This window comes from Polistes dominula, unplaced genomic scaffold (assembly GCF_049000335.1).
Source record: "Polistes dominula isolate Pdom_NZ unplaced genomic scaffold, Pdom_raw_medaka contig_77, whole genome shotgun sequence".
In the NCBI taxonomy this organism is placed as follows: domain Eukaryota; kingdom Metazoa; phylum Arthropoda; class Insecta; order Hymenoptera; family Vespidae; genus Polistes; species Polistes dominula.
The window spans coordinates 10,336,034-10,360,943 of record NW_028301152.1 but is presented as its reverse complement, the minus strand read 5'-3'; the positions used below and the strand labels follow the sequence as shown (position 1 = coordinate 10,360,943).

General features: G+C 28.4%; 3 protein-coding genes across 4 annotated transcripts in view; all 3 read left to right on the top strand.

The window, feature by feature from the left end:
- The window catches only part of LOC107072913 (uncharacterized), a 31,637-nt gene extending 9,138 nt beyond the window's left edge, over positions 1 to 22,499 (top strand). For both annotated transcript variants that reach the window (XM_089178025.1, XM_089178024.1), the window contains 5 exons: positions 20,813 to 20,902; positions 20,966 to 21,179; positions 21,380 to 21,520; positions 21,596 to 21,864; positions 21,946 to 22,499. In XM_089178025.1, coding sequence (XP_089034151.1) covers positions 21,077 to 21,179; positions 21,380 to 21,520; positions 21,596 to 21,861 — 510 coding nt within the window. In that variant the 5' untranslated portion in view covers positions 20,813 to 20,902; positions 20,966 to 21,076 and the 3' untranslated portion in view covers positions 21,862 to 21,864; positions 21,946 to 22,499. The remainder of the gene's footprint in view (positions 1 to 20,812; positions 20,903 to 20,965; positions 21,180 to 21,379; positions 21,521 to 21,595; positions 21,865 to 21,945) is intronic.
- LOC149030753 (uncharacterized) lies at positions 882 to 7,130 on the top strand. The gene is made up of 9 exons (XM_089178026.1): positions 882 to 1,043; positions 1,633 to 1,775; positions 1,828 to 1,964; positions 2,747 to 3,008; positions 3,438 to 3,560; positions 3,622 to 3,712; positions 6,137 to 6,273; positions 6,867 to 6,999; positions 7,080 to 7,130. Exons 1-9 carry the CDS (start codon positions 882 to 884, stop codon positions 7,128 to 7,130), a joined length of 1,239 nt encoding a protein of 412 aa, XP_089034152.1.
- LOC149030752 (4-vinylanisole receptor-like) lies at positions 10,505 to 17,759 on the top strand. Its single transcript, XM_089178282.1, has 9 exons — positions 10,505 to 10,811; positions 11,546 to 11,692; positions 14,419 to 14,614; positions 15,080 to 15,341; positions 16,283 to 16,405; positions 16,467 to 16,557; positions 16,769 to 16,905; positions 17,499 to 17,631; positions 17,709 to 17,759. Exons 1-9 carry the CDS (start codon positions 10,650 to 10,652, stop codon positions 17,757 to 17,759), a joined length of 1,302 nt encoding a protein of 433 aa, XP_089034408.1. The 5' UTR covers positions 10,505 to 10,649.
- Positions 22,500 to 24,910: the final 2,411 nt, after the last annotated feature.

Genomic DNA, 24,910 nt, shown 5'->3' with positions numbered 1-24,910 from the left:
TGGGATTCCCCTTCTCCTGTTAGTCTTCCTAAAGGATATCTAACGAGTAAAAAGGAAAGAATTCCGCGGTGTTATTAATAGGTTGATGTAGAAAGAAAAACCTCTCTTCACGGATATGCAATATATTTAATATAAAGAAGTAAAAATACAGTGATGGTAAAACGCCTTCTTTGCTCGGCTACTAAACGATGACTGCCTCTTGGTTTCCCTTCTTTAATCTACTTCTTTGTGCGACGCTCTCACTATCGCTATTCAACTATTTATTTTACATTGTTTATTTTCGGCTTGATTATACCCGATACTCTCTGGCCCACTCATGCTTCAGTCTTCTCACTCACATTCTCGCACCCCACATGTATATTATTATACAGTTTTCATTGCATATTTTGATTTTGATTCATATCCCGTATTTAAACTTTTGTGTTTTTTTTTGCTATTTTTTCAAAACAGGTATAAAAAAAAAAATTAATAATTTATAACGTATTTTTCTCACCCAATAATTTTTTTATTTACACACATTTTCGTTCGGCATAACGCTGTAAAAAAATATCACGTTTAACTTGTATAATTTCGTTGTGTCAAAGTACATTTATTAAACTGCGCAAGTCTACCAAATCCACATATATCATCATTGTCCGAATAAATAATAAACACTTTTGTTCTTTAACGTAACACTACCGAATACTTAATTATTTATAACGAGAAGAAGTTTTAATAAACGTAGAAGACACGTTACAATTACAATTCTCTTTTAACCCTAACTGCAACGAACCCTTTTTTACTCACTTAAAGAAGACTATTTTATTATAGTTGAAAGATAGAAGTAGATCAAAGTAAAAGATATTTAATATTGTAATACTCGCAGAAGGAAGAAGAACATAATGTCACAGGAATTCTATCACGAAGACAATTATAAAGAATATTATAAAGTTTTAAGATTCTTTATGCGCATATGTGGACTATGGCCATATCAAACGTTACTCGTTAAATGTTTCTGTTATGTGATGACATTATTCTTAAGTGAAGGTGTTCTCTTTGGACAGGTATTATACTTATTTGTATACACATTCTTATATTATAATATAGTAATCATTTTATATTTAAGCTTCCATGTCAATAATTTCAACTTTGTTTAGAATATTCTAACAAGGATTAAAATTATTTTTTAATTACTGGCATTCATATTGGTACAATCTTATTTATTGTATATAACAGTGGTGGTTATATTGTAATGAAACTCTTAAAAAATTGATATTATTAATAAATTGCAAAATTAGATGGAATTATAAAATAGTTGCTTGCATATATAGTTAGTGTAAACACTATTGTAATATGATAGATAAAAAAACTTTTATTTATTTTCTAATATTAAAAAGAATTAAAAATTGTTTGATTTAGTTAATATTTTAAATATTAATTTATTTTATTATTTTAAGAAGACACTATTCTAAGGAAGCCTAAATAATTTTGTATAATTTGCAATCTTTATTTAATTTTTCAGTATTTATGTGTTATTAATAATTTAGTATCTTTGGTATAAAAAAAAACAAATTAATACTAAAAAAAAAAAACAAAAAAAAATAGATTTAACTTTTTTGAAAAATAATTGAATAATATTATTTCTTAATTCAGTTATCAGAATTGATTCAAGTTAGAGATGACATGGACGAAGTGATCGATTGTATACCAAATATTATGATTTCATTATTTTGTGGGGCAGAATTCTTAGGACTTATGTATAATTCGAAAAAGGTACATCATATTTACATTTTAATATTAAATATTATATATAGTTGTAATGAATGAAAATCTTCGAGAGATCGTCACACGAAATGGATTTACACAGTTGAAGAAATGTATCGATACAATTTTTGAGGATTGGCAATGTTTGTCTTCAAGAATGGAAATTGAATTATTAAAGTCGTATACTTTACAAGGAAGAAAATTGGCTATTCTTTACTTAAGTATGACATAATCTAAATTTGATAACAATTATTATTATCTGAGACAGCACGTGCAGAAATACTGTAAAACTATTTTACAGTAGATCACATTTTTTGTTTATATACAAATAAGTATTTTATTTATTTTATTGTTATATTTTTATTTTTTTTTTTACGAGTTGGAATTATTTTTCTACTAACATTATTTTACACTTATTCAATACTATCAAAAAATTTCGCATCTTAGTACCATTTTCTTTGAAATCAACAGCACACACAAACAATATTTTTTGTTCAATCAAGATCACTTTAATATTTTTCAATTTAATTTGAATATTTTCAGGAAAAAATAGGATGAAAATTTGTTAACTTATCCTCGAACAACTTACATAAATATATATTTACAAATTTACAACATCTCGGTATTTTTAACCCATAAAGTTCACACTTGGTAAAAGTTAGTTATAGTGCACTGTGGGTGTTTAACACCCCAACGTGTTTGAACGCGTCTCCTGAAGCCGCTATTTAATATTTAAACTTCGCAATTTTTTTAAAAGTAGTTTCATACATCTTTTTTAAAATAGAATAGATTTTATACCTATCTGAATTAATACTAGATGGCGACAAATAACCCATTTTTTCGAATTCAATACCGTTTTCGAGAGATCAAAAATTTGTTGGGGTGTCAAACGCCCCATGTGCACTTCAAGGGTTCAACTATGATCTGCCATTGATAATAATAATAATTATAATAATAATAATAATAAAAGATTGAATTTAACCTATTTTTCATCGTGTTACAGTTTACATGTTTTTCACTGGTTTCATGTTCATTCTGCAACCTATAGTTAGAATATTGAGTACAAGTTTTGATAACTCAACAAATATATTGGAGACGATTCCGTATCGTTTGCGTTATGGTAATCTCGATATCGAAAAACATTACTACGAAATACTTATACATTCATATATTACTGTTATGTATCATATGCTTATTTTATCTTCTATTAATTTAATATACATATCGTTCATTCAACACGCCTGCGGAATATTTGCCGTGATCGGGTAAGAATCAGATCTCGTTTTTTTCTTATATCAAATGATCAAACGTAAATATTATCATAGAATTTGTGAAAAAATTGAGCTTGTGTATTAATTAAATTGAAACTTTAGAAAATAAATATGTGTACGTATTTAATTATAATTTAATTTTTTATCATAATTTTGATATATTTTATATTTAACGAGTATTTATGTTTCAAAAGTTGCACAAACATTTGATTAAATTGTCTTTTTATGTATATTAAAAATATTTATTTTATAAAATAAATCATTGCAATAAATCTATTCAATTTTTTTACCAATTGTAAATCGATTATTAGAATTATAGTCAGAAATATCAAGTATTTGTAAATGTCTGATAGAGTTGCAAATATGAATCGCTTTTTTGTTAATAATTAACAGTTAATAATAGGATAAAACAAGTTTTTTCAGGTACAAATTGGAACATATTGGAGAAGATGAAAATTTAAAAATCAGTTTAAACATTAATAAGATCGATGACAAAAATTATTGGACGGCTTTAGATTGTCTACGAAAACACATTAAAGTTATAGAGTTAGTGTCAATATAACATCATTTGTCTCGTTCAAATACAATTGCAAATTTTTATTTATAGATTTTCCGAGCTCATAGAAGGTTCATTTTCGGCAATGTTTTTATTCACCTTAGGACTTCACGTGTTAATTTTAGCCGTTTCTGGTACACAGGTAATAGACAATAATATCAACTAAATAAATGAAACAAAAATTATTATTTTAAAATATACGTTTTGTACTTTAATTTCAATAAATTACAAGTCAAATTGAAAAGCAAAAGGATGAAAAAGATTTGCAAACGGGGCGAATTTAATTTGCAAAAATATGAATTTAAAGTGCAAAACCTATATATATATATTAGGGTGGGTCAAAAATATCAATTATTTTTTTTTTTTTACAAGTGCCACGGAAAAATGGATTGCTAGACACCTTAAGGGTTCATTCTAGTTTATCATTTTGAAAAAATTAATTTTTTTTTTTTTTGCATTTTTCAAAAGTAGACATATGTAGAATTATCATATAAAAATTTTAGAACGATCCGAGCAGTCTAAGTATATTATTTTGCGATCCAAATACATAGAGATATTACAGATAGAGGAGACAAACCATCTGCGATGATGTAAGTGGAAATGTCTCTGCATGAATATAGCAGCAAAAAACAAATGGTTGATATTGACCTGACAAAAACAGAATTACTTGAAAGATGTTTAGGTGGCCACACATTTAAAATAATAATGAGTGCTTCTACAAATGCGTTTGGGCTATAGCGCCTAAACACCTATTTAATGGTAAAAAAATTGTTGAAATAGCTTTTAAATTGGCAGCTTGTATATTCAACGAAGGTTTTGATCCAATACTGAAAATAATGCACGTTTTGGAGATAAAACTTGGCCCTATCGCAGTCAATTACGCTAGTAACCGCTGCAACACGCGCGTGCGCTTAGCCAATTGTTTGAGCGGAGAAACTTTGATAGAGGCCAGGACACAACAAAAAAAAGCTAGAGTGGAAGAAAATGAGTATTTTGAAGAAGCAGAAGGCATACTGTAAGGTGCAGGCATCGCAGAATAAGATAAAGTCAGACTTTTTAAAAATTTGTTAAAAGAAACTTTAAACGCGTTTTTCTCGAAACAACGTTTTTTCGGTTAGCGGGCATGATATCTCTGAAACTACTCAACCGATCCTTCTGAAATTTTAACCACATACTCTAAACATGAATAGCTATCTCGCATGCTATAACCAAGTCAGAATATTAATTTTTACTATATTTTTCTTTTACAAAAAACTGCGAAAAAAATCAACGATTTTTTTCTTTTTTCGAAAAATGGCCGTCATTTTGTTCTGTTTTCATACAAATTGATAGTTTTAGCATACCCGATTGCCATTGTCATACTGAATTTAAAACTGTTTAATTTTTTTGTTTTAGATCACCCGTTCTCAAATTTCGATGCTCGCCAACAGCATACCTACTTTTGACGGGTTCACGTTTGTCAACCATTTTGGATGTCAAAAAACGTTAAAAACAATAAAAAAAAATTTTTTTCTTGTACTTTTATAGTGTATTTATCATACCCAACAACTTTCATATGTATATGTATTCTACAAAGCCTAAAAAAAAATCGTGAAAATAGCCTTTTTTTCGGCGTATAAACCAGAATGAACCCTTAAAAGAATTCTCACCAAATATGAGCTCTTAATTTTAATAGGAAGATCCTTCGCATCGCAGTTTTTTATTTTTTTCTCAGTGCAATAAAATAAAATTCATACCTCATCATTAATCGATTGTACAGAAAAATGATCTAAAAGAACTTTGTAGGATATTTAATGCACTACAAAAAAGGTATCTTATATTTTTTCCGTAAACCTCACCATTTGAATGATATTGAAGATTTAAGTTTGATTATTTTCAGACAAATTTCTTTTTTTTGTGTGAATTTTATAACTCGATAATAAATGACTATTATAAAATGCGCAATACAAATTTTTGTTGGAAATTAACTGCTCTATAAAAATGGTTTTTTATATTTTGGCGATTAAATTAAGCGTTCAAAAGATATCCATCATCAAACTTTCATGCGTACTGATTTTTGTCTCTGAACATCTTTTGAACGCTTAATTTAATCGCCAAATTATAAAACACCATTTTTATAGAGCAGTTAATTTCCAACAAAAATTTGTATTGCGCATTTTATAATAGTCATTTATTATCGAGTTATAAAATTCACACAAAAAAAAAGAGATTTGTCTGAAAATAATCAAACTTAAATCTTCAATATCATTCAAATTGTGAGGTTTACGGAAAAAATATAAGATACCTTTTTTTGTAGAGCATTAAATTTCCTACAAAATTCTTCTAGAATATTTTTTTGTACAATCAATTAATGAAGAGGTATGAATTTTATTCTATTGGACTGAAAAAAAAAATAAAAAACTGCGATACGGAGGATCTTCCTATTAAAATTAAGAGCTCATATTTGGTGAGAATTTTTTTATGGTGTCTTGCAACCCATTTTTCCGTGGCACTTGTAAATAAAAATAATTGATTTTTTTGACCCACCCTAATATATATATTGTTTATTTATAACTAATTTTTGTAGATATTATTACATTCTAATGACTTTGCCGAAGCTGTGAGATTTAGTGCGCTTTTTATATCTATAACTGTCCAACTCTTATGGCAATGCTGGCAAGCACAGTTTTTATTGGATTATAGTAATGTACCTTACAACAGCGTGTAAGTTGAAATCAGTTTGTTAAATTATAAACAAAAAATTATAGACAAGTATTATAAAAACACGTTTGTGATGATGATTTTATAAAAGTATTTAATAAACATGTATTACATGTCGTTTACTATTAATTCATCTGAAAGATATATAAATATTCATATCATATTTTATAAGACACTTAAAAAATGATTAAAAAAATATGTCTTACAAAAGTGTTCTAAATATTGGCAAAATAAATATGAAATAAAAAAAACTTTCAGTTGATTACAATTTATTCTTACAATTAATCTTGGGAGAACAATTTTGTGATTAACTTATGTAACATTTTTATTGAATGTATAAAAATTTAAAAATTAATTAATACTAAAATATTGGGTTATTAGGTTTAAATCATCAGATTACAATTTGATATCGGATATTACATTGTTCTCATATATTACTTTTTGTAAAAATTTGAAAACATTACCATTAGTAGGAAAAATAATTTGTTTAAAAATGATTAAAATAATTGCTTATTTCTTTAACTAATTATAAATATTAAATACTGTTTAAAAAAAATAAGTATACGTATATATTTATTCTTATTAAATAATTATAGGGTTCAAGCATGTTGGTACAATACTTCAACTCGTTGCAAAAAAGTACTCGTCTTAATAATGATGCGATCCTCAAAACCGTGCGAAATAACAGCAGGAAGTATGATTACTATCTCCATAGAAACGTTCAGTTCGGTAAGACTACGAAGATTATCTCATACGAGACATCAACAACAAATATCAACTTTTCAATATTTTTTTGTTTCTATTCAAAGGTAATACGAACGTCAATGTCTTATTTCACCGTATTACAATCAATGAAATGAACGAAAATATAACATATTTAAAATAATAAATAGTACGTATAATAGTATTAACTACCTCGGGTTATGATATATATATACAAAAATTATATAATTTATCAATGAATAATATAACTGTGATAAAACATATCTTATCTTAATATATATACCCAGTGGACACAAGTCTTTAAAATGATGTCATACGTATGTCATACAGTGATCTGCAAATTTTTTCGTAGACATGACTTAATGGTGACTTATTTATGATCTCAATATAAAGTCATTTGTTCTGACTTAAAATGACGTCATAATTCCATCATATTCTTACAGCAAAAAACGAAAGGTTGAAATGTTTTTTTTTTTAACTTTGTATTTTGAGACTATAAATTAAGTATATAATATTGTAAAACTGTTTAAATGCATTAATTTAATTTACAAAAAAAATAAATTAATAAATTTTTTAATTAAATAAAAAAATAGGAAACAAACTCAGCTTACTCTGGGACTAGCGGAGATAATCGCAGATTTAGACAAAGTTTTTTTCTAGAAAAAAAAAATGAAAAATGGCGAACTTCGAGAGAATAACGGTTTTTCTTTAAAAAATGCGAAAATTTCATGAATTTTATAATTTTGAAATTTTTTTGTATTTTTTTCTGAAAAGTACATTTAAAAACAAATATTTAAAAAAAAACGTTCCAATAGGTTCAATTTTAAAGAAGTTATAGCCATTTAAAAAAAAGAGCTATTTTTTTCAAAAATTAAAAATCTTTTTTGGGTTTGGTAAAAAAGTTTGAAAAAATTCTGAAAATTGTTTTTCATAGGTTAGCATAGGATAAAAAACTTTCAGCCAAATCGAAAGAAGTCGGGGTCAAAAATGACCGATTTAACGTGGAATGCCCCATATTATATATATATATTAGGGTGGGTCAAAAAAATCAATTATTTTTTTTTTACAAGTGCCACGGAAAAATGGGTTGCAAGACACCATAAAAAAATTCTCACCAAATATGAGCTCTTAATTTTAATAGGAAGATCCTCCGTATCGCAGTTTTTTATTTTTTTTCTCAGTCCAATAGAATAAAATTCATACCTCATCATTAATTGATTGTACAGAAAAATGTTCTAGAAGAATTTTGTAGGAAATTTAATGCTCTACAAAAAAGGTATCTTATATTTTTTCCATAAACCTCACCATTTGAATGATATTGAAGATTTAAGTTTGATTATTTTAAGACAAATTTAATTTTGTTTTTTTTGTGAATTTTATAACTCGACAATAAATGACTATTATATAATGCGCAATACAAATTTTTGTTGGAAATTAACTGCTCTATAAAGATGGTTTTTTATATTTTGGCGATTAATTTAAGCGTTCAAAAGATATTCACAGACAGAAATCAGTACACAAGAAAGTTGGATATATTAAAAAAAACCGTATTAAAAAAAACGGTGACGGTAAGTCATCTTATAAGTATATATTTTCAGTGCATTAAATAAATATGTCTAATGGTTATTGTACCACCGGTGGTACACGTGGCATGGAACGTGTTAATTATAATTTATACTATTAATTTATGTTATATTTTATTATTTAATATCATTTATTAATTATAATTATTAATATTTATTAATTATATATGTATTAGTAATATAATAGAAATTAATACAAGTTCGTATGGCTTAGTGAGACAGATCACTATCCAGTAGTAATGTCCATCCAGTAATCGTATGTTCCCGAGTTCAAATCCCGGGGTGAAAAAAAAATTATACGTCATATACTAGTAAGAAATTCGGCAACAACTAGACATATGTATGACATTATTGCTTTTTTGTTCTTTTGTTTCGTCAGGTCAGCTTAATATCATATTTGTTACGCAAAAGTCTTACGTCAATAAGTGTGAAATAATGATTTACATGTGACTCATATCTGACTTATATCTTACGTAAATCCTGACATAGCGCAATATCATTTTGATATCATTTTGACGTAAATGTGTTTACTGGGTATAAATTATGTGTCACGTTATTTATCCGCAATGGACTCCTAAACTACCAAACCGATTTTCATAAAAGTTGGCACACTGTGTGCAGTTTCATCCAACTTGAAAGATAGGATAGTTCATATCTCAATTTATAATTGCAATATTATTTTATTGCGAATTATTTTTTTATTAACAAAGAGTCGTGATTATCTCTGTTAGTTCGATAAGATTCTAACAAATGGCGGTGTAAGGTAATTCGTTGACTTAAAGACGTGTGTATCGGACTGATTGTGAGCCACAGCAACGCGTGGCGGGGCATCTCTAGTTCAAATATAAATCGATGACAAATTTCGCAATATTCCTATTATAAACCACATTATTATTTCTAAAAAAAAAACAAAATTACAATTATAAATTAAAAATTCATAAATCATTACATAGATTCTATTCTCTAATGTAACAATATCTATAATTAATTATTTATAGTGAAATTAGGTTAAATAGACTGATACGTTACAATTATAAGTCTATTATAAGTATCTCTTAACCCTTAGGGCAACCCTTTAGCCACTTAAAGATGAATTATTTATTATTGATCAATTCTAAATAAAATTTTTATCATAACTGTTCTATATAAACTAATTTTTTATAAACATATTATTTTAAATCCCAAAAGCATATAGGATGCAACAAATAATAATTTACGAAATAATGTAAAGAAAAAAAATAAAACTAAAAATAAATTTAAATATATAAGTAAGTAACATTTAGTAATTTTCACAAATATCATTAAAAAAAATAATTAAAAAGATATTTAACCTTTGCTTACCACACTGGGTCCAAAGCACCTAGACCTTTTTTGCAACTGAATTTTAAGTACTTAAAGCAAATGATAGCCGGTCTACTAAACCATTTCTCAATAGTTGAAGAGTTTAACCACTCTTCAGACCGTTTTGCGTAACGTTAGAGCCCTTAGTATACTTTTGGCAGTTGTTGAAAAAGTGGTCTGTTTCCAAAGGATCCAAATATGGTAAGCGTGTGTGTACACAGGGAGGTGTGGTAAGCAAAGGTTAACACAGTTAATCATTAACAAATAAATATAAACAATTAATTAATATATTATGTTATGTTTTCTTCGGAATAATATATTAATTAAAATTATTCCTATTCTTAATTATTAAAAAATAAAAAATCGAACACATCATCACTTGCGTATATTTTAATAAAAAATATTACTGACACTTGTATCAAATGAGAAATTTTATCACATCAAATTTATCGAAGTAAAACGCGCAAGTCCAATAAAATCTATAGTAGGTAAATCATTACGTAAGTTCTGTTCTGTAACGTAACACTACCGAATACTTAATTATTTATAACGAGAGGAAGTTTTAATAGACGTAGAAGACACGTTACAATTACAATTCTCTTTTAACCCTAACTGCAACGAACCCTTTTTTACTCACTTAAAGAAGACTATTTTATTATAGTTGAAAGATAGAAGTAGATCAAAGTAAAAGACATTTAATATTGTAATACTCGTAGAAGGAAGAAGAACATAATGTCACAGGAATTCTATCACGAAGACAATTATAAAGAATATTATAAAGTTTTAAGATTCTTTATGCGTATATGTGGACTATGGCCATATCAAACGTTACTCGTTAAATGTTTCTGTTACGTGATGACATTATTCTTAACTGAAGGTGTTCTCTTTGGACAGGTATTATACTTATTTGTATACACATTCTTATATTATAATATAGTAATCATTTTATATTTAAGCTTCCATGTCAATAATTTCAACTTTGTTTAGAATATTCTAACAAGGATTAAAATTATTTTTTAATTACTGGCATTCATATTGGTACAATCTTATTTATTGTATATAACAGTGGTGGTTATATTGTAATGAAACTCTTAAAAAATTGATATTATTAATAAATTGCAAAATTAGATGGAATTATAAAATAGTTGCTTGCATATATAGTTAGTGTAAACACTATTGTAATATGATAGATAAAAAAACTTTTATTTATTTTCTAATATTAAAAAGAATTAAAAATTGTTTGATTTAGTTAATATTTTTAATATTAATTCATTTTATTATTTTAAGAAGACACCATTCTAAGGGAGCATAAATAGACAGATAGATAAATAGATACATTTAACTGATTCCCCGAAGGGTTACACTCCTTTTACAATTCTATCTTTAACCTATCTTAACACTACTCTCTCCTTCACTTCTCCTTTCCTCCTTTCCCCCTCCCCTCGTCTTACAACCCCGCTTCTATCTCTTTCACTCCCAACCTTGTCTCTCCTTCCCCTCTCTTATACTCTTTTTACTTTTATTCTTGTTTTTTATTCTACTATGATAGATTTTTCATAATCTATAATTTAAAATAAAATTTATCATTTTTTTTCTAAATAATATTACCAATCTTGTTTTTAATCTAGTTATCAAAATTGATAGAAGTTCGAGATGACATGGAAGAAGCTATCGATTGTATTCCAAATATTATGATATCATTTTTTTGTGGAGCAGAATTTTTAGGACTTTTATTTAATTCTGAAAAGGTATATCATTTTATATCTTTATCTCTATAAAATTCCCCTGTCACAGTGTTTGTTATTCTTATTCTCCAAAACGACTTGACCGATTTATATGAAATTTTTTGTGTATATTCGGTAGGTATGAGACTAGTTTTTCTTATATTTCTTATACCCCTGAGTGATAAGGGTGACCCACCATAATTATTTTTCCTTTAAAAGGATATTAAGAAAAAAGAGAAAAAGAAGACAAATGTTATGTGCGTAGATTCAGATCTATCTGTATATTTATTAGCCACAGCAACGCGTGGCCGGGGCACCCCTAGTTTATTAATAAATATTATTAAGTCGTCCCATAAGTTTCTTTATCGTTGAGCTATTATGAACTTATTTTACTCTGCTTGTACAAATATGCAGGCTTATCGATTAAGTTTTTATGTTCTCGGTTGAAGTCATGCCAGAGCTCTGTTACAGTACGTTTCTTTAGGCCATAGTCTTTTTTAAACCATTGCACTCGAGCGGCGCCCGGCCGTTTTCAAATGTAAACTCGAACAGCGCCCGAGTGATTTAAGGGTTCATTCTGGTTTATCATTTTGAAAAAATCAATTTTTTTTGCATTTTTCGAAAGTAGACATATGTAGAATTATCATACAAAAATTTTAGAACGATCCGAGCAGTCTAAGTATATTATTTTGCGACCCAAACACATAGAGATATTACAGATAGAGGAGACAAACCATCTGCGATGGTGTAAGTGGAAATGTCTCTGCATGAATATAGCAGCAAAAAACAAATGGTTGATATTGACCTGACAAAAACAGAATTATTTGAAAGATGTTTAGGTGGCCACACATTTAAAATAATAATGAGTGCTTCTACAAATGCGTTTGGGCTATAGCGCCTAAACACCTATTTAATGGTAAAAAAAATTGTTGAAATAGCTTGTAAATTGGCAGCTTGTATATTCAACGAAAGTTTTGATCCAATACTGAAAATAATGCACGTTTTGGGGATAAAACTTGGCTCTATCGCAGTCAATTACGCTAGTAACCGCGACAACACGCGCGTGCGCTCAGTTAATTGTTTGAGCGGAGAAGCTTTGATAGAGGCCAGGACACAACAAAAAAAAGCTAGAGTGAAAGAAAATGAGTATTTTGAAGAAGCAGAAGGCATACTGTATGGTGCAGGCTTTGCAGAATAAGGTAAAGTCAGACTTTTTAAAAATTTGTTAAAAGAAACTTTAAACGTGTTTTTCTCGAAACAACGTTTTTTCGATTGGCGGGCATGATATCTCCGAAACTACTCAACCGATCCTTCTGAAATTTTAACCACATACTCTACACATGAATGGCTATCTCGCATGCTACAACTAAGTCAAAATATTAATTTGTACTATTTTTTTTATACAAAAAACTGCGAAAAAAAATCAACGATTTTTTTCTTTTTCGAAAAATGGCCGTCATTTTGTTTTGTTTTCATAAAAATTAATAGTTTTAGCATATCCGATAGCCATTGTCATAATGAATTTAAAACCATTTAATTTTTTTGTTTTAGATCACTCGTTCTCAAATTTCGATGCCCGCCAACAGCATAACTACTTTTGAAGGGTTCACGTTTGTCAGCCATTTTGAATGTCAAAATATGTTAAAAACAATTAAAAAAAAAAAATTTTCTCGTACGTCTAGAGTGTATTTATCATACCCAACAACTTTCATATGTATATGTATCCTAAAAAGCCTAAAAAAAAATCGTAAAAATAGCCTTTTTTTCGGCGTAAGAACCAGAATAAACCCTTAAAGTAGTTCCCTGGTCAATTCATACCTTTTGTATAAACTAGAAAAGACCAAAAGATGGGAAAAGCCACTGAGCCATTTGCCATTTCTTGTCGAACAATTGAAAGGGTCATATCGCCAGCAACGAGAGCAAGCGTCTAATAAAAAATATTGTGTATTTATTTCAAGTTAGAAAAAACAAAGTTATTTATGGGACGACCAAGTATATAGGGAGAAGTCGCCTAATGACGGACACGTAAAGTTTTTTGGAAATAAAATAAAAACTATTGGGAAAAATGTAACTTTATTTATTAATTAGTGAAGTCAACAAAATATAAAATCAACATAAATTAACAAAAATACCAACAGTATAATACCGACATTACGTGATATATACCAAATCTGTTTTGAAAATCAACAAAAAAATTCATATACAACGAATAATGACGGGACCCTTTATAAATTAACAAATATCATAGAGACTTAAACACAGAAATGTTTTATACATTGTACATTTACAGCATGTAACATTTACCTGAATCTTACGCGACCAGTGTTTTTCTGCCAAAAACAGAAATCGACCGCACCTGACATTGTCTTGAACGTCATTGATAAACCGGATCGTATGACACTGTACCATTACGCCCCGCTTCCACTATTTTTGAATAGTTCACATTATTATTTTTTGAGATATATGAGTGTCCGCGATGCTGAGAGTTGTCCAGCATTAGGGATCCTATAGGAGGGATGCGCCATGTACATTGTTGGGGGACCGGAACTCGATTTTGCGCGCGAATGATTCAAACATTGAAATAATTATGAAATAATGAATTGCATCAAATACAGAAAAAAATGAACTATATTTAATGATAATTAAAAATTTATATTAAAATAGAATAGGTTACACGAAAAAATTATTATAAATTCAAGCGGTCCCCCAAAATTTTCAGCCAATGGCACATGAACTGAATATGAAAGGCGCATCCCTCCTACAGGATCCCTATCTAGCATTACGTAAACTCCCCCTATATATATTTAATAAATTCAATTCTTCGAATGATCGTCACGTTAAATATATTTCTACAGTTGAAGAAATGTATCGAGACAATTTTTGAAGATTGGCAATATTTATCTTCAAAAGTGGAAATTGAATTATTAAAATCGTATACTTTACAAGGAAGAAAATTGGCCATTCTTTACTTAAGTATGACATAATCTAAATTTGATAACAATTATTATTATCTGAGACAGCACGTGCAGAAATACTGTAAAACTATTTTAAAGTAGATCACATTTTTTGGTTATATACAAATAAGTATTTTATTTATTTTATTGTTATATTTTTATTTTTTTTTTTACGAGTAAGAAATACTTTTCTACTAACAATATTTTACACTTATTCAATAATATCAAAAAATTTGCATCTTTTTACCATTTTTGTTTTTTTAATTAACAGCACACACAAACAATTTTTTTGTTCAATCAAGATCACTTTAATATTTTTCAATTTAATTTGAAAATTTTCATTTTCAAATTATCATTTTAAATTATTATTTTAAATTTTCATTTATAATAATAATAATAATAATAATAATAATAATAATAATAATAATAATAATAATAATAATAATAAAAGATTGAATTTAACCTATTTTTCATTGTTTTACAGTTTACATGTTTTTCACTGGTTTCATGTTTATTTTGCAACCAATAATTACAATGCTGAGCTCAAGTTTGAATAATACAACAAATATATTGGAAACTCTTCCGTATCATTTGCGTTATGGCAATCTAGATTTTGAAAAACATTATTACGAGATACTTATTCACTCTTACATATCTATAATGTCTCATATGCTCATTTCATCTTCTATAAATTTAATATACATATCGTTCATTCAACACGCCTGTGGAATATTTGCCGTAATAGGGTAAGAATTTTAGATCTTGTTTTTATGATATAAAATGATTAAACGTGAATATTATCATACAAATTCTTAAAAAAAAAAACTGTATAAAGAACTCTATAAAAATAACATATATTCGTTTTTAAATATTATTTAATTTTTAATCATAATTTTGATATATTTTATATTTAACGAGTATTTATATTTCAAAAGTTGCACAACCATCTTGATTAAATTACCTGTTTATGTATATTAAAAATATTTACGTAGTTGGAACTTAAATAGTGGCAACTATTTATTCGCAACCGATACAGAAGAGTTGCATGTTTGTACCTGTTACTGTTGTTGCGTATTACGCAACGTGTGGCATGGATCGTATAGAATATTTTCTAACACGTTCTAGAGCGTTTGGAACTCATAACGGAACACTGGGATCAAAGGTACACAACAACGTCGGGCCCCTTTTTGAATGGGGCCTAAAACGCCAATCTAATGAATGGCGTCATCATGGGTCGCCGCGAAAGTTGAAAGTGCGTCAGAGTCCCAGTATGGTGAAAGTTATGGTGATTCCACTATTTCCATTTTGTGGCATTCGCTTCAGAACTGTTCCAGAGATTTGACAGGCAGTAGACCGCTCCATTAGCACCATAAACAGAATAGGCTCTGCTAACGGGTTCTACACAACGCTGGTGACTACTTTGAAAGATAGTAACAGGTGCAAACATGTATATCTTTTGTATCGGTTGTGAATAAATAGTTGCCACTATTTAAATTCCAACCTACGTATATTATAAAATAAATCATTACAATAAATATATTCAATTTTTTGACCAATTGTAAATCGATTATTATAATTATAGTCAGAAATATCAAGTACTTGCAAATGTCTGATAGAGTAGAAAATATGAATCTTTTTTTTTGTTAATAATTAACAGTTAGTAATACAATAAAACAAATTCTTTCAGGTACAAATTGGAACATATTGGAGAAGATGAAAATTTAGAAATCAGTTTAAACGTTGACAAGGTTGATGACAAAAATTATTGGACGGCTTTAGATTGTCTACGAAAACACATTAAAGTTATAGAGTTAGTATTAATATTACATCATTTGTCTCGTTCAAATACAATTGGTAATTTATATTTATAGATTTTCCGAGCTCATAGATGAATCATTTTCGTCAATGTTTTTATTCACCTTAGGACTTCACGTGTTAATTTTAGCCGTTTCTGGTACACAGGTAATAGACAATAATATCAACTAAATAAATGAAACAAAAATTATTATTTTAAAACATACGTTTTGTACTTTAATTTCATTAAATTACAAGTCAAATAGGAAAGAAAAAGGATGAAAAAGATTTTCAAACAGAGCGAATTTAATTTGCAATAATATGAATTTAAAGTGCAAAACCTATATACATATTATTTATTTATAACTAATTTTTGTAGGTATTAATACATTCTAATGAACTAATCAAAGCTGTGAGATTTGGTGCTCTCTTTGTATCTATAATTGTTCAACTATTATGGCAATGCTGGCAAGCACAACTTTTAATGGATTATAGTGATTTACCTTACAACAGTGTGTGAGTTAAAATCAGTTTGTTGAATTATAAACAAAAATTATAGACAAATATTATAAAAACACGTTTGTGATGATGATTTTATAAAAGTATTTAATAAACATGTATTACATGTCGTTTACTATTAATTCATCTGAAAGATATATAAATATTCATATCATATTTTATAAGACACTTAAAAATTGATTAAAAAAATATGTCTTACAAAAGTGTTCTAAATATTTGCAAAATAAATATGAAATAAAAAAAACTTTCAGTTGATTACAATTTATTCTTACAATTAATCTTGGGAGAACAATTTTGTGATTAACTTATGTAACATTTTTATTGAATGTATAAAAATTTAAAAATTAATTAATACAAAATATTGGGTTATTAGGTTTAAATCATCAGATTACAATTTGATATCGGATATTACATTGATCTCATATATTACTTTTTATAAAAATTTGGAAACATTACCATTAGTATGAAAAATAACTTGTTTAAAAATGATTAAAATAATTGCTTATTTCTTTAACTAATTATAAATATTAAATACTGTTTAAAAAAAAAATAAGTATACGTATATATTTATTCTTATTAAATAATTATAGGGTTCAAGCATGTTGGTACAATACTTCAACTCGTTGCAAAAAAGTACTCGTCTTAATAATGATGCGATCCTCAAAACCGTGCGAAATAACAGCAGGAAGTATGATTACTATCTCAATAGAAACGTTCAGTTCGGTAAGACTACGAGATACTTATACAAGATATCAACAACAAATTTCAACTTTCCAGTATTTTTTTGTTTCTATTCAAAGGTAGTACGAACGTCAATGTCTTATTTCACTGTATTGCAATCAATGAAATGAACGAAGATAACTTTGAAAATAACAAATAGTACATATAATAGTATTTACTATCTCTAGCTATGAGGTATACAAAAATTATATAATTTATTAATGAATAATATAACTGTGATAAAGCATATTTTAATTTTAACTTTTGTATATTTTTTTTGTTTGTTTTTTATTCAAACGTAATACGAGTGTAATTTTTTTATTTTTTTTTTTAATATATTATATACATTAATAATATAATAAATAATTATTAGAATTAATATAATAAATAATTATATCAATATAATATTATTATATTATTTTTTAAATATAATGAATTTGAATTTTTCATTCAAATTGAAATAATGAACAATTTCATTTTATTATAATACTATTATATAATTAGAAATGTAATTAAAATAACAAATTATATAATTGATCAATTTATAAACATAACTTTCAGATATTAAATTTAAATATATATTTAAAATATTATAATATATTACATTTTTGTAGGAACTACATTTACTTTTTCTTTCTATCTTCTGAATTCTTTTATTTTCTAATATACTTCGTGTGTCATATGAACAAAAATTACTTGCATACCTCTGTACACACGTGAGTTCTACGAATAAAAGAGAATACATCAACTAGATCCCAGTGAACACAATTACGTCAAAATGATTTTGCGCGATGTCATGATTTACGTAAGATATAAGTCAGATATGAGTCCCATGTGACTCATTATTTCACACTTATTGACGTAAGACTTTTACGTAATAAATATGACGTTAAGTTGACCTGACGAAACAAAAGAACAAAAAAGCAATAATGTCATACATATATGTCTAGTTGTTGCCGAATTTCTTACTAGTATATGACGTATAATTTTTTTTTTCACCCCCGGGATTTGAACTCGGGAACATACGATTACTGGATGGACATTACTACTGGATGGTGATTTGCCTCACTGAGCCATGCGAACTTGTGATAATTTTTATTATATTACTAATCCATATATAATTAACAATAATATAAATTATAATTAACACGTTCCGTGTCACGTGTACCACCGGTGGTACAATAGCCATTAGACATATTTATTTAATGCACTGAAAATATATACTTATAAGGTGACTTACCGTCACCGTTTTTTTTAATACCCATTAGGGCGGGTCAAAAAAATTGGGTTCCTAGACACCTTAAAAGAATTCTCACCCAATATGCGCTCTTAATTTTAATAGGAAGATCCTCCGCATCGCAGTTTTTTTTTCTGTTCAATAGATTAAAATTCATATCTCATTATTTATTGATTGTACAGAAAAATGTTCATTACAAATTTTGTAAAAAATTTAATGCTCTACAAAAAAGGTATCTTATACTTTTTTTGTAAACCTCACCATTTGAATGATATTGAAGATTGAAATTTGATGATTTCTAGACAAATCTCATTTTTGCTTATGAGTTTTATAACTCGACAATAAATGACTATTTAAAAGTGAACAATACAAATTTTTGTAGGAAATTTGTAGAAAAAAACCGTTATTCTCTAGAAGTTCGCCATTTTTCATTTTTTTTTTCTAGAAAAAAACTTTGTCTAAATCTGCGATTATCTCCGCTAGTCCCAGAGTAAGCTGAGTTTGTTTCCTATTTTTTTTATTTAATTAAAAAATTTTTTAATTTATTTTTGTTTGTAAATTAAATTAATGCATTTAAACAGTTTTACAATATTATATACTTAATTTATAGTCTCAAAATACAAAGTTAAAAAAAAAAACATTTCAGCCTTTCGTTTTTTGCTGTAAGAATATGATGGAATTATTTCGTCATTTTTATGTCAGAACATATGACTTAATATTGAGGTCATAAATAAAGTCACTTCTCACTTCAAAAATTTGAAGATGACTTTATGACATACGTATGACATCATATGAAGGTCTTGTGTTCACTGGGATGTCTTTTACGAAGGGATATACATTTTACTTTAATAAATGTTACATCATATTAATTTCATTCGCACATATAAAAACGTATCGGCACTATTCTGACGCTGACCCTTACCCCAACCCCTCCCCCATAATCTACCGACTTTCTTTTAATTAAATATGCACAAACTTGCGGTTATACCTGTTATTGCTGTTATACCTGTAATTCTTCTCTTCTTTGAAATAATCAACGACAACTAAGAGATATTTTTTAAAGAGAATTTTATAATAGTTTATCACACATTAATTAGTTTCTCTTAGTGACTTGGATAAAAGGAATAAAAAGGAAAGGAATAAAAATTAATATCTACTACGAAAGCTCCGCTCATCTTCTAACTTTCCTTTTTGAAGTAAAAGGTGTGAAAGTCCATCAATTTACTAATAATATTCTAAATACGTAGGTTGGAACTTAAATAGTGGCAACTATTTATTCACAACCGATACAAAAGAGTTACATGTTTGCATCTGTTACTGTCCTTCAAAGTAGTCACCAGTGTTGTGTAGAACCCGTTAGCAGAGCCTATTCTGTTTATGGTGCTAATGGAGCGGTCTACTGCCTGTCAAATCTCTGGAACAGTTCTGAAGCGAATGCCACAAAATGGAAATGGTGGAATCACCATAACTTTCACCATACTGGGGCTCTGACGCACTTTCAACTTTCGCGGCGACCCATAATGACGCCATTCATTAGATTGGCGTTTCAGTTTTGGTTCCAGAGATTTGACAGGCAGTAGACCGCTCCATTCGCACCATCAACAGAACAGGCTCTGCTAACGGTATACTACGCCTTCCACATCGCTGGCAACGGGTTCTACACAACGCTGGTGATTACTTTGAAGGACAGTAACAGGTGCAAACATGTAACTCTTTTGTATCGGTTGTGAATAAATAGTTGCCACTGTAGTGAAGGAAGAAAAGGACGATTTAGTAGGGAAAAAGAGAAAGAGAACAAACATATAGGATTGAACCTGCGAGAGAATGAGACAGAATATACCTATACAGTTCTTCCTATTAGTATAGGAGCTAGCAACGTTTTCGAGAGAGAATTTCAGTTCAGCTAATTTTTTGATATGTCGTTTGTTCTTGCTCCTTCGGTTACAGCTTGGTACCTGGTTACCCTTAAACGAGAAAGAAAAAGCTTGGCAGTTAATTCTTGATGAATATAATTCGTCAAGTATTATTTCAGAGAAGGTAAAGTTCTATGTTATAATTATGTTGCATATCAAATTAATTATCATTTTGAAAATATTTCAGAGGTCTATTACACAACTTAAAAAACTTTGGTCCAATTTAAAATTGATGCAAAGGAATGCTTTAACTAGAGAAAAACAACAGTGACTTTCAACCGGAGGAGGTCCAGCCGTTATGGATGCCGAAATTGATCCTGATGCTGCTATCATTGCTCCGAATGTGATGAAAACAGCACCAACTTTGTTTTCGTCTAACATGTTGGAAGAAGAAGTTGAAGGTAAGCACTATCTGTAATATTAAAAGTATTATCTGTGAGAAAATAGTTGAATTTTTTTTCATATATTGAGAACGATACCAAGTAAATTAGAATAAATACATCTATGTATTTAAAAATGATATGTTTATATGATTTATTATAATACTGAGATGTATTTCAAACTTTCTATAAGTTGATTCTAAAAAGCATTGAATTTGAAGTTACACGTGATTCCATAAATAAAACGGAACGTTTAGAAGAATTGTTGAATAATAATAATGATAGCTTAGAAGATGTACAAACAGAAGAGAATTCTTCTGAGCCATCAACGTCCCGTGGAATTAAGAGACCATTAAGAGAAAGTCAGTAATTTCATTTATTATTAAATGATAACTTTAAAGAAACAGTGATTGAAAACTATTTTTAAATTGTTGCAGCTTCAAAATCAAGCAAAAAATTTCGTAATGAAAATATAAATTCAGAAGAAAACAACTTACGATTGTACCGACTGCATCGAATTATTCATCATAAAAAACAATTATTTTCTTTAAAATTTAAAAATGAACAAGAAATGCATGATTTAACCATCAGTCGTATGAGACGCAAATTTAAGTTAGAAATTCGAGCAGCCAAAGCAGCGGCTGAATTGGCTGAGTTAAAGTTACGAAAAGAGCATAATAAGGATTCAAATAACGATTTGTAGATGGTAGAGGACATTAATTAATTCATTAATTGTAAGGATATTTTAATTAATTAATAGGATATTAATAGGATATTTTAATTACAGTTCAACTTCAACTTCTTCTTCCAACACATTAGATGAAAAAAAAAGTTGGTGCGGTTTTCATCAAATTCGGAGCAATGATAGCAACATCAGGATCAATTTCGGCATCCTTAACCCTTTCGCTACGGAAGTGTTCTCCGTCGGAGTGACGCCGTTGAACGGGCCACTGTGCCGCCGGAGTAGCTGCACTGAACGGAGCACTACGCCGAAAAATGTGCACATCGCGCTTACCAGAGAATGAGACAAGTGCAATCGATGTGCAGTATGCGTAAAAAAAACTGCCGATCTGAAGTCAGGTGGCTGACGTCGTCTATAGGCGACGCTCGTACACACAGGACATCGCACGGATATCGTCTATAGGCAACGCTCGTAGCGAAAGAGTTAATTGCTTAAAGTAGCTGTTGCTTTTCTTCAAAATGATAATTAACTTGATATGAAACATAATTATAACATAGAATTAAATGCCAAGCTTCTTCTTTCTCGCTGAACGTAGCTGAATCAATTTTTTTTATTTTCAACTACATTTGAAAATTTTTTTAATATCTCAAGGAAATACTTTTTTTCGATGTTTGTATAATTTTTTGTATAAGCACAAAAAAGTGCAATTGTTAGTTTAGTTTATATGCAAATGGCAATAAATGTTATTATTGAATAAGAAAATAAGATATAATTAATATATTATAATACCAAAATCACAGATAATAAAATACAAAAATATTTTTCCAATGTTTTATTTTTTTTTCATAATTGTATTCCGACATTATTTTATAAATTTATCATTTAAATACACAATTGCAAATCATTAAAAGTTACGTTCAATAAAAAAAAATTATATTTCAATTCAAATAAAAAAAAAATATATAAAAAATAATAATATAATAATAATATAATTAATAATTAATATATATATATATAAAAGCTTCTGATTTTCTAATATAGCTTCTATAAATTCGGTTCTATTAGTGGTAATATTCCAAACATAATACTGTTTTTGTCAAATCTGTATCGCTTTTTAAATTCAACATCTGAATAAAAATCAAAAGGATCTTGAACATCTCGAAAATAGCGTTTTGGAGCACGTATAATTATGTCTTCATTATCGGAGTCAATATCAATATTATCATCAACGTTGATATTATGTAATTTCAAAAGATCCATTCTTTACTTGTTTTCACAATTTTTTCAAATTACTTAATTTTTAATTGAAATTGATCTGAATAAATTTAAATTATGATTAATTGATTAACTTTAAACTATCACTTAAATGATTATTAAATATCATTTTATGATATTTATTAATCATTTAATCAATTAATTATCCTAACCTCAATGTTAACTGAGATGGTCTTAAGGGATCATTCTGGTTTATACGTCGAAAAAAAAGGCTATTTTCACGATTTTTTTAGGCTTTGTAGGATACATATACATATGAAAGTTGTTGGGTATGATAAATACACTATAGAAGTACAAGAAAAAAATTTTTTTTTATTGTTTTTAACGTTTTTTGACATCCAAAATGGCTGACAAACGTGAACCCGTCAAAAGTAGGTATGCTGTTGGCGAGCATCGAAATTTGAGAACGGGTGATCTAAAACAAAAAAATTAAACGGTTTTAAATTCAGTATGACAATGGCAATCGGGTATGCTAAAACTATCAATTTGTATGAAAACAGAACAAAATGACGGCCATTTTTCGAAAAAGAAAAAAATCGTTGATTTTTTTCGCAGTTTTTTGTAATAAAAAAAATATAGTAAAAATTAATATTCTGACTTGGTTATAGCATGCGAGATAGCTATTCATGTTTAGAGTATGTGGTTAAAATTTCAGAAGGATCGGTTGAGTAGTTTCAGAGATATCATGCCCGCTAACCGAAAAAACGTTGTTTCGAGAAAAACGCGTTTAAAGTTTCTTTTAACAAATTTTTAAAAAGTCTGACTTTATCTTATTCTGCGATGCCTGCACCATACAGTATGCCTTCTGCTTCTTCAAAATACTCATTTTCTTCCACTCTAGCCTTTTTTTGTTGTGTCCTGGTCTCTATCAAAGTTTCTCCGCTCAAACAATGGCTAAGTGCACGCGCGTGTTGCAGCGGTTACTAGCGTAATTGACTGCGATAGGGCCAAGTTTTATCTCCAAAACGTGCATTATTTTCAGTATTGGATCAAAACCTTCGTTGAATATACAAGCTGCCAATTTAAAAGTTATTTCAACAATTTTTTTACCATTAAATAGGTGTTTAGGCACCATAGCCCAAACGCATTTGTTGAAGCACTCATTATTATTTTAAATGTGTGGCCACCTAAACATCTTTCAAATAATTCTGTTTTTGTCAGGTCAATATCAACCATTTGTTTTTTGCTGCTATATTCATGCAAAGACATTTCCACTTACATCATCGCAGATGGTTTGTCTCCTCTATCTGTAATATCTTTATGTGTTTGGGTCGCAAAATAATGTACTTAGACTGCTCGGATCGTTCTAAAATTTTTGTATGATAATTCTACATATGTCTACTTTCGAAAAATGCAAAAAAAAAATAATTTTTTCAAAATGATAAACCAGAATGAACCCTTTTAAGTCTACTAAAATGTTGACTTGAAAAAAACTCTCGTTTTGAGTAAAAAGTAAGGTTATTAAGATGATCTTATTTGACTATGAATACATCAACTGTTTGTAATTCTTAAGATCGTCTTAAGCAGTGATCCCAGAGACTTTAGTTCGTTTGATGGACACAGGGGCGCAAAATTATCGTACGCCCCGGGAAAATTTGAAATCCGACAATTTCTCGGACAGAATTTTGAAAAAGTCCAAAGAAGTGTCCAAGTCCTAACTTTTTCAAGTTGATGACCTTTCTTTTTTTTTTACTCATCAAGTTCCCAAACCCTAACCAAACGGTCGCCGAACGTGAGATGGTGGTGGGAGTGGGTGCACCTTTCGAAAATTTGTTGACTAAAAAAAAAAAAAAAA

Bases quoted from the DNA above. Each gene is read 5' to 3' on its own strand.
- LOC149030753 (XM_089178026.1), top strand. From the start codon at position 882: ATGTCACAGGAATTCTATCACGAAGACAATTATAAAGAATATTATAAA. The intron at 1,776-1,827 runs ATTAAATATTAT...AGAGATCGTCAC, and splicing joins CATCATATTTACATTTTAAT to ACGAAATGGATTTACACAGT. The intron at 3,009-3,437 runs GTAAGAATCAGA...AAGTTTTTTCAG, and splicing joins GGAATATTTGCCGTGATCGG to GTACAAATTGGAACATATTG.
- LOC149030752 (XM_089178282.1), top strand. From the start codon at position 10,650: ATGTCACAGGAATTCTATCACGAAGACAATTATAAAGAATATTATAAA. The intron at 15,342-16,282 runs GTAAGAATTTTA...AAATTCTTTCAG, and splicing joins GGAATATTTGCCGTAATAGG to GTACAAATTGGAACATATTG. The intron at 16,406-16,466 runs GTTAGTATTAAT...TTATATTTATAG, and splicing joins AAACACATTAAAGTTATAGA to ATTTTCCGAGCTCATAGATG.